The sequence below is a fragment of the Manis pentadactyla genome, chromosome 8 (genome assembly GCF_030020395.1).
Source record: "Manis pentadactyla isolate mManPen7 chromosome 8, mManPen7.hap1, whole genome shotgun sequence".
Lineage (NCBI taxonomy): Eukaryota > Metazoa > Chordata > Mammalia > Pholidota > Manidae > Manis > Manis pentadactyla.
This window is the reverse complement of record NC_080026.1, coordinates 110,732,415-110,745,707: the sequence shown is the minus strand read 5'-3', so window position 1 is coordinate 110,745,707 and position 13,293 is coordinate 110,732,415. Positions and strand designations below refer to the sequence as shown.

Below are 13,293 nucleotides of genomic sequence, written 5' to 3'. Positions count from 1 at the left end.
CGCAGGTATCACATAGGCTTTCTGGAGCCTGTGTGAGAGCAGGTAGAACAGCCAGCCCCTGCGCTCAGGTGCAGCCTGGGACCTTGCTGGCAGTTCAAAGCTTTTCTCCAGCAAAGACAGAGCCAACTTTCAGAGTCAGGGGCAGCGGTGAGTGGCTTTTCTTTTTACTTGCTTTAAAGCGCGGTTGTTAGAGTTGTGGGAAGCTGGCCTTCCTTACAAGACTGGGAGGGGGGTGTCTGGTGATGGTGCACTAACTGAGGGGTGGGGGTATTTTGAGAAGGAGAGGAATTGGTACTTGAGGGGCTGGGGGCTGGGAAGGAGAACAACAACAACAAAAATCCACCACTAAGTATTTTATCACAGAAAGTAAATTCGTGCAGTAAGCCAGCTCCTAAACTCCTCCAGGGCCAACCTAGGAAGAAAGTGGGAGCTGGTCTGCACATTGTACTGATAGGCTGGTACTGGGCCTCAGCCTCCTTGTGCTTCCTTATTGTTCTTACAGAGAAGTTAAATGTCATAGTCTTTGAAGAGAACTTTCTATTTGGTGCATTCAACCTTCATCTCATACAGAGAGCATTTTCTGACCCGTTGTGGGAAAGGAGCTAACTTGTGTTGTTATTTTGTTGAATTCCCCCAACAACTGTGCCAAGCAGGTATTATTCTCCTTGTTGTACAGATGAAGACCTTGAGGTCCAGAGGTAAAAGTGGACTTTCTGGGGCTCCCCAGCTGAAGAGTGGGGAAGTGGGGAATTCAAAGCCTGTGTTTGAGCTGCAGCTACTCAGCGTGGAGGCCGCCATCCCTCACTTCCTTGTCCCAGATACTAAAATTTTACCTCCGACTTTTTCCTTAAGATATGGAAAAACAGTATTACATTTGGAGTCATCTCAACACAGATATGTCTAGTTTGACTTAATCTTTGAGTATTTATATTTGTGTGTGGAGCCTGAAGGTCACCTGCATCTTCAGAAACACCTAGGATGTTGTTAAAATTGCAGATCTCTGGATCCCATTCGGATTTGCTGAATCAGAATCTCCAGGGTGGTGCCTGCTGTTCAAGAGTTTATAAATCTACCTGAAAAAAAAGCATGTCGGTGGTTTAAAAGAATTACCACTTCTTTTTCTCTCTTTTAATATAAATAAAAATCTGTTTGCATTTCTTAATGTAGGTTGCTGGCTTCTGATTGATAAGTACTTGCTGGCATTTTATGCTTTCAACTATTATGATTAATAGAGCTTTGATTCCTGAGAGAAAATTAGTTCCCAAGGACTTTTTAAGATTTAAAGTAAGTAAGCCCCTGACTTTTTCTAGTTGAGATTCCAGGCTAGTAAGGCAAAATGGGGCAGGATTAAGTGCATAGGATTTTATTCAAATCCCACTAACTGCCATTTACTCACTGCAGAACCTGGGACGAATAGGTCAGCCTCTCAAAGCCTTGGTTTTCTTATCTATTAAATGGAATTATAACACTACTTCAGTTTTGGCATGAATACTTAATAAATTTAGGAACATAATATATAAAGGGCTTGGCACATGGTAGGAATTCAGTTAATATTCTCCCATTCCAGAGCTTCTTAGTCCTGTATTAAAAATGAGTTTCTTATGCAAATATTGAATCATTATGTTCTACACCTGAAACTAATACGTTTTATGTCAGTTATACCTCAAAATATAAAATGAAATAGATAAAAATGAGTTTTTGTTCCCAACTTGCCATTTACATAACCGTATTGGAACTGTGATTCAATTGCTCTGAAATTGCAAAGAAAATTTTAAACAAGGCTCTTGAAGATTAAATTTTACAATTAATTTATAATTTAGCACTCTGATAAAATAGTTATTCTTGAAGTTTTGTCATTCTACCAAAAAAGAAAACAGTTCAAGAAAGATATTTTCACATTGTCATTTTAAACTTTATTTAGAATAATATCAAATTTATATAAAATTGCAATAGTAATAAGACCCTCCTGTAAATCCTCTATTTGAATTCGCCAGTATAACATTTTGCCGTGTTTTTGTTTTCACTCTCTCTCTCTCTGTCGATAAACACAGTCTTTTTCTCTGAACTATCTGAGGGTAGGCTGCATGTATCATGTCCCTTAATAAACATTATGATCATGGATATGGTTATATATGACAACAGATCTGCTAATTAGGAAATTTGTAATTGACTTAATCGCTTATCTAATCTACAATCTGTATTACTTCATCAATGTCCTAGTAATGTCTATCGTGGGGAAGTTTTTTCCTCCAGATCAGGATCCAGTTCCGAATCACACATTGCATGTATTTGTCATTTCCTTGGTTATCTTTGGGAACTGTCCCCCAGGCTTTGTCATTCATGACAGTTTTATGGCTAGTTTTCCATAAATAATTTGAGCCCTTGTGTTTTTGCTTCTTAGATCTGGGTAAAAATGTTATTGTAATTATACTCAGAATTACTAGTCTATTTAGTTAGTTGTTTTTTAAAGTGGGTCTTAAGGAATAAACCAAGCAGAGATTGCTTCGCTGTTGAAATCTTTTCAGTTATTTAATTTTAACGTTCACTTTAAATGAACAAATGCCATCCCATCTTTATAAATAACTCTCATTATATGTATTTTTAGTAGCAGGTAATTGTTAAGAGGTAATGATAAGATACGTATTTGTTTTCATTTTTAGATTGTGCAGTGTGGTTCTGATTGAAAATAGAACTTCATGTTTATAGTGTATTTGTATCGTCTCGGATAGCTGAAGTAACAAAAGCTGATAGTCAGTCTTCATTGATGTTTTGATGGGGACACTCTAAATAATTTTTGCTTATTTCATTATATACTAGTGTTAATCAGCCATCACAGTAACTGAAACATGGTGAGCCCTACAGTCACCCAGGTCGCAGATGGATAATTCCTACCTAATTCTTGTCTCCCCCTTAGTTGGCATTATTTTCCCCATAATATTCTTTTTAATGTGCCATGTCCATGTTTTTAACTTCTGGCTTGGTGTTTCTGCTGCCGAGATGATGGAATGCGTTTCATTCCTTATTAAGTGAAAGCAGTTCTTTATAAGAACAGCCCCTCTTTCACCCTCTTTTGTGGTCACTTCTGATTTATCCTGTCAGTTGGGCCCACTACTCCTTTTGGGGGCAAGTTGTAGAAATGGTATCGCAAGACGAGAGAAGTTCTCTTGCAGGGGTGGCTTTCTATGCTTTTCATCTGTTCACGGTAAGAACCAACATATGTGATCAGATTTCCTAGTGGCTGACAATCATGAGACCTCTGGCTTCCAGGAATGTATTGTTCATTGCAACTCAAATGGTTGAAGAGTCGTGGTTTCACCCAGAGCTGCTGACCAGTTCTCTTTTCCCTCCTAGAAATGACACTCCTCTCCTCCCAGTCTTCATCACCAGTGGCCCCTTCTGGGTCTGCGTCCACTGAACACCCAGAGCAGAGGATGCTGGAGAAGAGAGCCAAGGTGGTAGAAGAACTTCTTCAGACAGAAAGAGACTACATTCGGGATCTGGAAATGTGTATGGAGCGGATCATGGCACCCCTGCAGCAGGCCCAGGTGGGAGCTGTGGGAGAAAGTGAGCTTTACCTGGAAGGTGGTTCTCCAAGCCTGAAGCATTAGGAGATGGGAGTTTTCACCACAAGGAATTACTGGGTTTGAAATGAAGGCTGTGACTGCTGCTGCTTTTTATTCAAGGGTCCCAACAAACAAATGTGTATTGTCAACTTAAGCCTTCAGCATCATGTCACTTACCAAGTCCACCATTAATTTACTGCAGTTACTCCCAGCACATCTGATTCTCTAGCTCCTGAAAACCAGGAATTCCAGGGAGTCTGGATTGTCATTTTATTAGGAAGGCTGGTTGTATAATAATATAATGTAATAATATAATGAAGTCTGGGGATGATGGGTTATCTGACTGTAGCACCTGATTGTACAAAGTTTGTTCAGGAAATCCTTAGTATCATGGGCATGCACTGGGTACTTTTCTAGATGTTGGAGATAGAAAAACAGGTTAACAGTATCCTGGGGATTTACAGTCCTTTTTGCTTGTCACTGGACCACCTGGGCTCAGCTTGGTTTGTACTTCTGGAGCATTCTAAAGGAACTTCTATAGAACTAGGCAGTGCCTTCAGATTTGGGGTAGTGGGTGGGAATTTGTACAATTATAGACCAAATTGGTTTCAAGGTTATTTTACTAAGGTAGTGGAGTAAGGGGGATGAAACAGTAATTGGATCAAGGATGAGGTGTGACATTAAAGATAATTTGGATGTTTCTGTGCTGGAAACTTTGTGAGAGTGAAGATGACCTAGAGCAAATTTTGTAGCCTCCTTCAAGAGATGCTCCTAGTATGAATGCTGTGCCATTAATTTCATTTCCATGCATCTGTACATTTTGTTCTCAGGTACCAAACATTGACTTTGAGGGACTTTTTGGAAATATGGAGATGGTGATTAAAGTCTCAAAGGAATTACTGGCTGATCTGGAGATCAGCGATGCTGTAGGTATGGGCTCTGGCCATTGTTTCAGAAGCAACTTCTTTTTTTTTTTGAAACTTCATGGATAGGAGGTAAGGAGTAAGGGGGCCAAACTGGCACACAGTAGTTATGCTAGGAAATGAAGTTTTAGTTACTTACTTCACAGGTCACTTAGCCCCTTGCTTCTCCTTACGCAGCTTACTTTGAGGAGAGAGGTATAGGATGTTAGCGACAGAAGAAATCTTAGATGTCACATAGTACGATGGTTTTCATTCAGACTGACGTTTGTGGCCAGTTAGTGGCTCATGAGATGAATTTAGTAGGTCACACCCAGTATATATTTTTTTCAATGAAATAAAATGGAAAATATCAGAATGTACTGTAAGTAATAAATATAACTACATTGTTTTGATCTTTTCAGTTGTACATATACGTATAACTGAGTCATGATTTAAAATAAATTCATGTGGGTCATCATAGAAAATGTTTGAAAAACAGTCGTCTGGTTCTAATAAACAAGGGAACTGTGTTAGTTATCTGTTGCTGTATAACAAATGTTATCTCACAGTGTCTGTGCATGTTCCTAAATGGGTCCTAGAAAGGGGAACGGGATCATAACATTGGCTTAGACTAGGCAGTACTTACCTGACTCACCTGGGAGAGAAATAGACACGGGGGTTGGAGGGGGGGTGAAATCAGGGCTCTGCCCTTCTGTAGGAAGGAGGAGGTGACTGGACTGTTAACTGATTAGTGCAACATTGTTTTTGTTTCTTGAGTGTTTATTATACCAGATACCATTTCAGGGTGTGTCAGGCTTGAACTCAGTTGTTCTCTACAAGAACCCTGTGAGGTTTAAGTACTATTAATCTTACTTTACAAAAGAGAAAACTGAGACTTAAAGAGGAGGGTAATTTGCCCAAGGTCACGTGACTGGTAATTGATTGGCCTGGCGTCGGTACCGGTCTCTCAGTTGTCCCCGCTTCTGCTGTAATGTCTAGATAGAAAGCTGTGTGTCTGTGCCTTGTGGTTTGGGAAGTCTGGGTCCCGCTGTCAGTCTAACTGGAGAGGTCAGAGGTCAGGGAGGTTGAGGAAGGAGAAACACACATTGATTGATTAGAAGGAAGTCATGGTGACCCTGCTTTAATAGAATGATAATGCATGAAAGCCAATTCATAAGATTTGATAAGGCATTTGAAATAAGTTTCTGTAGGTCATATATTTGAATTAAAAAAGAAATGAGAGAACTTGGTTGGTATCTGAAAGGGATTGTTAATCAAACAATCATTTGTTCCTTCCAAGTTTATTTTATTATCTGTATATTATGATACCAGTAAAATAGGAAATTAAAATAAAATATCCATAATCCCACACCCACAAGAAATCAGCTGTTTATTTTTCTCCTTCCCCTTGCACTTCTTGTCCCAAGAAAATCAAGGAATTTGGTAGCAGACTGAGATGTTGAAGGCCCAGAGAGGATAGAGGACAGGAGAGGTTTAGAAAACTGAGAGGCTCAGGACCCAGTCAGAAGGGTTGGAAGGGGGAGGGACGGCGTGCAGGGGCCATGATGTGCACGTGGTGAAGCTCAGGGTATGTGAGAGCACAGTGCTGGGGGACTGCAGTCCTGGTCAACCAGGAGGCCAGGCAGTGCATTTGGTGGGAAATCAAGGATAACATTTTGAACACCTGATAAGGGAGGGGTGAGAGAAGTCGGAAAAAAGCAAATTAAAACTATGTGGAACCACTAGCAGAGAGCAGATTGATGTGACTTGCATAGGGATATTTTCTGGTTAAGTTTATTTTAATATATTTTTTAATTAACTTATTTTTAATATGTTCATATGGCACACAATTAGAAAGGTACAAAGGACTATATAATGAAAAGTCTACCCGTTCCATAAGTCACCCAGCTCTTCTCAACCAGAAGCAACCAATGTTGTTAGTTTTCCTTCATCTCCTTCCAGCAGTAGTTCATCGCACACCAGCAGTTACATATGCATGTTCTCTACCCTGGTTCCCCATCCCCATTTTTTATAATCATACAAATGGTAGAGAATTATTTGAACTGTTCTACCCTAAGCCTCCCTCACCCCCGACCCATGTACCTTCCAAGCATTTCCTAGGACCCAGGGTTAGACATGGAAAAAGTACACAGTGAGGGGGATAACTCAGCAAAAAGTCAAGATAATCCAGGGTGCTGGAGAAAGCACTGAATTGTCTCGTCCCGACTGGAGGAGGATTCTAGTACAGCCGGGACAGGAGGGAAGGACAGTAGGTGCTCAGGGTAGAAGGTAAGGAGGTTGAGATGGGCAGAAGTGCCAGGAGACTTGAGTATGTAGTACTATAGAAGGGACTGACTCATTTTTATTTTAAACAAAACAAAATATATTTTATGTAATGACCCAGGTATATGTCTGTGCTTGCTTTTGCTGTGTCTAGTGTTTTCTGGTACTTCTTTTCTATTCCATTTTATTTCTTCAAAAGAAGGACTGATAATGACCCCTGAAGTAGAGTCCATGGTGCATTTGTAGGTTGTGACCCATAGTTTGAAACACACTGGAAATTAAGGTGTAGCGTTGCTAGTTTGTTTTTGATGCTGAATAGTCTCTAGCAGGGAGGTTGAAAGCCCAGGCATGGAGGGGTGAGCGTAACCGTCCGTGTGATGTGAAGGCTCCAGCAGTCAGGCAGGAAGTGAGATATGAGGGCATGATGTGAGAGAAGGCTTGCGAGGAGCGGATGGTGATGCCAGGTGAAGATGTTGGTGGCTCAGGGATTCCAAAGTGGCCGCGAAGGTCAAGAAGGAGACCAGCCCCAGCCCCAGCCCCAGCCCCAGCCCCAATCCCACTTGCACTGCTGTGCCTTCCAAGATTCAGGAATAGACAAAAGGAAGGTGGTCTGTGAGACAGGACCACAGGAGTATGATGTGTATGAAAAAAAAATCAAGTTTCTCTTACAGGCAGGAGCTGTAATTAAGGAAATTCATTTAATTTAAATAGAAGTGGATCTGTGCAAGATGAGAGTTCCGTAGGCCAGAATGTAGAGGGAGCAGGTGACTACATTGCAGAGAAAGGTCTGGGGTGGTTCCATGGAGGAGGGGTTCATGCCCAGAGCAGCCGGTAGTAGTGACAGCAGAAGCAGGCAGTGGGATCGTATTTTGTGAGCAGAGCGGTACAGCTGAAGAGGGAAGGAAAGGAGAGCAGAAGGAGGAGCAGTTTTAACGTCAGGGAATCAGCCCATTGAGGCAGTGGCTCTAAGTGAAATTGTAGAAGTTTGTTCAGAAACTGTTCGTGTGCCTAACTGGCTGTATGTAGACCAGGGGTCTATGGATAGATTTGAAGTCCATGAGCTTGAATAGGAATTTATTTTCACTAACTTCTAACTAGAATTTAGCATTTATTTAGATATGAATATAGGGGACCAACAACATGCTCCTCTCACATTAGGTTATTGCAGATATATTGAAATTCCAGTAACATTCAACCAGAAGCAACCAATGTTACCAATTTCTTATGTCACCTTATCATACTTTGAAATTGTGGTGATTTAGATTCATTGTTACATCTTGCTGTTTAATGCCTTCCAAAGAAGTACATATGTTATATCACAGATTTGTATTTTTTATATTATAGGAATTTAAGTAGAGTAAATTTCATTTATAGTCCTATGTATTTAATTTATGCACAAAGAAAATGTTGGAAACTGCTGCTATAGAAAAGGCTCTTCACCCCCGTGATGACTTTCCAGGGGCTTAGCCAGTGAGGGGTCCTTACAGGTTCTGATCACACACCTATAAGGGGAGTTCTTGCACATGCCGTGTGCCTGACAGAAAGGGACTACAGGCTGTTTCAGAGACCAGCTGTGTGTGTGTGTGTGTGTGTGTGTGTGTGTGTGTGTGTGTGTGTGTGTGTACGCGTGTGCTGTAAAGTGAATAAGTGGACGACGTGGTTCTTTCAAATAAGTGCCGTTTGAAGCTGTTACATGGAACTTTCTTATTAATTTGATAGTCTTATTATCATTTCCTGTGATAGGGTTTAACTGATACTAAAGTTTGCTTATATACCTTTAGGATATTTTAGGATATATATATATATACACACACACACCTTTAGGACATTTAGGATACTGAGAAGAAAGTCACTGATCACTGTGTTTGTGTATATTCCAAAGGACCTGTGTTTCTTGATCACCGGGATGAGCTTGAGGGAACGTACAAGGGTTACTGCCAGAATCACGATGAGGCCATTGCACTGCTGGAAATCTATACGAAGGATGAGAAGATCCAGAAGCATCTTCAGGACTTCTTGGCGGATCTTAAGTAGGAATTTTAATCACCTTGCTTCCATCTTGGCACTTTAGTTCTGCCTTTTAGAAGTCACCCCCACCTGTAATGTTTAGACTTCCTAGGACATCTGTCTTTTTTAAACACAAATGATATAAGTCCTGTTGTGTAACTCTCCCTTTTCTCATTATTATCTTGAAAATCTCAAGTAGCTTCCAGTTTGTACTTTTATCTATAGATACAAAGTATGAAATTAGCATTTTCAGGTAGAAGCAGCCAGGGAGCAAGTTTGGTCCAAATAAACATGAGCATAAATAAAAAGACCAAAATCAGACCATCTTGTGGGATCCTCCTGGTCTTAGGGAGGCAGTTTATAAAGTTATATGTCTAAGTAGATCCAAGTGAAGTTAGGAACTTACTTTCTTTAATGGACTAGAAATTAGACATTCATAATTTCCCTTTTATCCCATGTGATTTTGTCTCCCCACCTAAGGGGCATTAGTTGAGCTAAAATATGCTCTGAGAATGTGAAGTCAGCGTCAGCATTCCCTCTAATCAGCTGTCTGTTTTTCCCACGCTCCCTGCCCTGTAGGAGCCTGTACAAGGAGTGGTAAGTACCCTGGCATAAGCTCATTTCTTTACTTCCTTCCTTTATGAACAGAAACCTAGAAATAGACCTACCTTGTATTTTTCCCATAGCATATACCACCAGATGATACTTTATGTAATATTTGTTTATTGCCTCTCCTTCCACGAAGGCAGGCCACTACTAAATCCCCAGAACCTAGAACAGTTCTTGGTATTTATGGGATGCCCAGTAACTGTTTGTTGAATGAATAAAATTGGAAAGGAGGGTGGAAGAAGAGAGCTATATTTAAGAATAACAAATCCTACCTTTAGGCCCTGTGTTGTTGACAGTTGACTAAAGTCTGTTTGTCCTTCTTTTATAGGGGATGCACAAATTATATTAACCTGGGCTCCTTCCTCATCAAACCAGTGCAGAGGGTAATGCGTTACCCACTGCTGCTGATGGAATTGCTGAATTCCACCCCAGATTCCCACCCGGATAAAGTGCCTTTAACCAGTGCCGTTCTGGCAGTCAAGGAAATCAATGTGAACATTAATGAATATAAGCGTCGAAAGGACCTGGGTAAGGAAAGCAGGCTTGCTGGAAAAGAGGGGTGCCCTTGAGAATGCTCTCCCTCCAGAGGTGGACAGGGCAGGTGGTGGGCAATAGGGCTGGGTGAAGGAACAGCAGAACTGGGGGACACGGTACGAACAAGAAAAGCGGCAGTAACAATGGGAGTGGGAATCGGACCTGTGAGGGGAAGCTTGGAGCAGTAGGATCTTTCCCAAGAGATACGAAGCCTGGTTGGAGAATGGCTGGACAGGAGTCCCTTCAGTCATGGGTGGCTGCCCTCTCAGCTCCAGGAAGGCGGCCCTTCTCAACCCAGGCCTGGATTCGCTTTCCTCTGTGTCTTGCTGGGTACTTTGCTGCAGTCACCGACCTTAGGATCTCTTGTCTTCTTTCAGAAAACCCTAGTTTGTCCACGGCTCTGGGTCCCATCAGTCCTGCCTCTCCAGGACTGTCCCTGGTCCGAGATCTTCCCAACTATTCAGTCAGTTGCCAAACTACCCACTCTTCCTTTTTATTGTAGAACAAACCAGACTGTTTATTTTCACTTTCCTCAAGTCTCTTGTTGAGGTTGTAATTTGAACACTCAATGTGTGCTTGGTGACATGCTTAACTGATTTATTATCCCTATCCTCAAAGAATCTATAATGCAGTGTAACCTCTTTGTCTCTCCACTCTTCTCCCCACTTTATCTAAAACTGTTTTTCTCTGCCTTCTGCATGGCATCAGTGTCTCTCCACTGTCAGCCCATGTTACCTGTGCTATAAAAATTTTCTGCCCGTCCACCTTTGTCTAGTTTCTCATCTCCTACTGTGATCTCATCTCCTACAACCAGAAAGTGTACCTTGTTGCTGCCACACAGTCTTCCCCTTGCAACCCTTCTGCTATTATCTCCAGACTTCTCAGCAGGTTACGCCCGGTGTATAATACAGCAGTTAATCACATTAACTCCTGAATTGTATTTTACCTCGGAGATGTGTGGATATTAATATCTCATTTGTATGTGAGGCCATTTCAGGTGGTCTTCTAAGGCAGGTTTTGTTCTTTTCTAGAGAAAAATGAGGCTCAGAGAAATTAGGTGACTTACGGCCACACCTTGATGAGATCATGGGCCATGGTATTGAACTCAAGTTTCCCGACTCCGCATCCTAGGCTCTTCTCCCTACAGCTCTGCCGACTCTCCTCCATGCCTCTAACCCTCTGCACAGTCTCTCTGGTTTTCTTTGGGGGGCCTGTGTGTCCATAAATGATGACTGGCTTAATATTTTGTCTTTACTCAGTTACAAGCTTGTTGAAGCCAAGCACCAGCTCTTGCTTGGGCAGTTAGTCTCCTTCTGTGGCTTGTTCTGTAGTCTGTCCATGCCTAGGAAAGGGCTCTCATGACTCACCGATTGACTCACTCCCTAGTCCTCAAGTACCGAAAGGGCGACGAAGACAGCCTGAGGGAGAAGATCTCCAAGCTGAACATCCACTCCATCATCAAGAAATCCAATCGTGTCAGCAGCCACCTGAAGCACCTCACCGGCTTTGCTCCACAGGTGAGTTTCCTGCCCTCGAAGGGGCGGTACACTGACAGCCTTTTGGGGCTTCCTAGGGCAGCCTGCTTGGTGTCGCTGGCAAGGTTCCCCTCTTAGTACCGCCTCTTGTTTGCTGGCTGGCAGGTACAGGACCTGGTCCTGTGCCAAATAGGCCCCTTCCCTGAGGCTCAGACCGAACCCTTTTTGCCAGCATGTAGCTGAAACTCCTGTTTCCTTAAGTACTGTGGTGTGGACCCTCTGCCTGTGCCTTGGTGAGCTGCTCACAGTGTGTGCAAAAGCAAATCAAGAAGCCAAATCAGTCACTAAATAATAGTAATTGGGTTTTTAAATGCCCACAAGGAGCTTATAATCTATTTGAGGAGACAAAATTAAACTTATAGACATACTATGCTAAAAGGGATTGAAGAGATCACCATAGCTCTACACCCTGTGTCATAAATAAAAAATGTGATGTCCAAGAAATAGTTTGGAAAAAGTAGTTTATTGACAGTGCTGAGAGTACATCTGAAGTCGTAGACTTCATTCTACTGTACTGTGTATATATGATACAATTATGGAAAATTCCAGCTAGAAAATAATCAGTTGCTAAGTTTTGCAGTTTCTTCTCTACACACCACAGTGCTTAAGAAAACAAGACTTCAGTGGGAGTAAGCATCCCACTGTGAGTAAGTGGGAGTTGCCAAGAGGTTTAGTTTGAGCCTTAAGGGAATGGGGCAGGTTTGGCACAGAGAGAGGGGAGGATGTACAAGTGTGGTGACCACACAAGCAAAGGTACCAGCTTGTTACAAAGGCAAATGACGTCCGGAATGGTGAAGAGGGCAGGTGGGCCGAGGGAAGATTTCCACTGGAGCTGAGGAGGTGAGGCGTGGAGGCAGGCATTGCATATCGATGTCTTCCAAAATGATATAGATGTGTTTAAATTCAACTCAGTGTGATTCAGGGAAACATCAAGGTTTTAAAATGTAAGCAAAAGATGTTTTTAAGAAAGATACCTTTGCCAGTAAAGTAGATCTGGGGAGAGTGCAAATCTGGTAACAGCACTTTTTAATTTTGAACAGATAAAAGATGAAGCATTTGAAGAAACAGAAAAGAACTTCCGAATGCAAGAAAGATTGATCAAATCTTTTATCCGAGACCTGTCTCTCTACCTCCAGCATATCCGCGTGGGTAAAAACATTGCTCTAGTTAGAACCACATGTGACGAATTCTCTGCTTTCCCACTTACCCAGCATATTGTTGAATGAATGTTGAATAATCTGGGCTCAGATGGCCATTATGCCACTGCAAAGACAGCTTCTAACAGTGTAATTTACTAATGTTTGTTGTCTCTGTCTCCTCCCTGGCACCCCTCATAAAATGTAGCTCCATGAAGACAGGGAGTTTTGTTTTTTTTGATGGCTGACTCCAGTTACCACTTGCTGAATAAATAAGCGAATACATAGTAAACTCCTGACTTATCCAGCAACCATTTGATGGGCAGGTCAATTTGGTTCTGGCTATTAACCATAGAAATTGAGGGGGAAATACTGAACAGTTTCATGACCTGTCAAAATGAAAAGCCCTGAGAAATAAAATTAGATGGATCAGCTGTGGAGAGAGAACTAGCAAGAAATAAGCAGAGGGACACTGACGGCATAATTTGGTATCTACATTGGCATGTGTACTGATACATTAGGACTTCACAACTTCTCTTCCAAAGAATGTAAGAGGACATCGTCTTTTATGTTAGTTCTCCCACTTGGGAGGAATTAGAAAGATTACTCTATTTATCCTTCTGACAAAATACTGGCTGTATCTATATGTGCAGATAGAGGACTTAAAGATAAGAGGTCTACGAATATAAAATAAAATAGCACACTGGTCTTTGAGGCACTCATT

General features: G+C 41.8%; 1 protein-coding gene across 6 annotated transcripts in view; it reads left to right on the top strand.

Moving 5' to 3' along the window:
- DNMBP (dynamin binding protein) overlaps window positions 1-13,293 on the top strand; it is a 96,004-nt gene that overhangs the window by 72,502 nt on the left and 10,209 nt on the right. For all 6 annotated transcript variants that reach the window (XM_057506213.1, XM_036899071.2, XM_036899070.2 and 3 more), the window contains 7 exons: window positions 3,352-3,545; window positions 4,394-4,493; window positions 8,631-8,778; window positions 9,335-9,352; window positions 9,693-9,892; window positions 11,285-11,415; window positions 12,474-12,578. In XM_057506213.1, coding sequence (XP_057362196.1) covers window positions 3,352-3,545; window positions 4,394-4,493; window positions 8,631-8,778; window positions 9,335-9,352; window positions 9,693-9,892; window positions 11,285-11,415; window positions 12,474-12,578 — 896 coding nt within the window. The remainder of the gene's footprint in view (window positions 1-3,351; window positions 3,546-4,393; window positions 4,494-8,630; window positions 8,779-9,334; window positions 9,353-9,692; window positions 9,893-11,284; window positions 11,416-12,473; window positions 12,579-13,293) is intronic.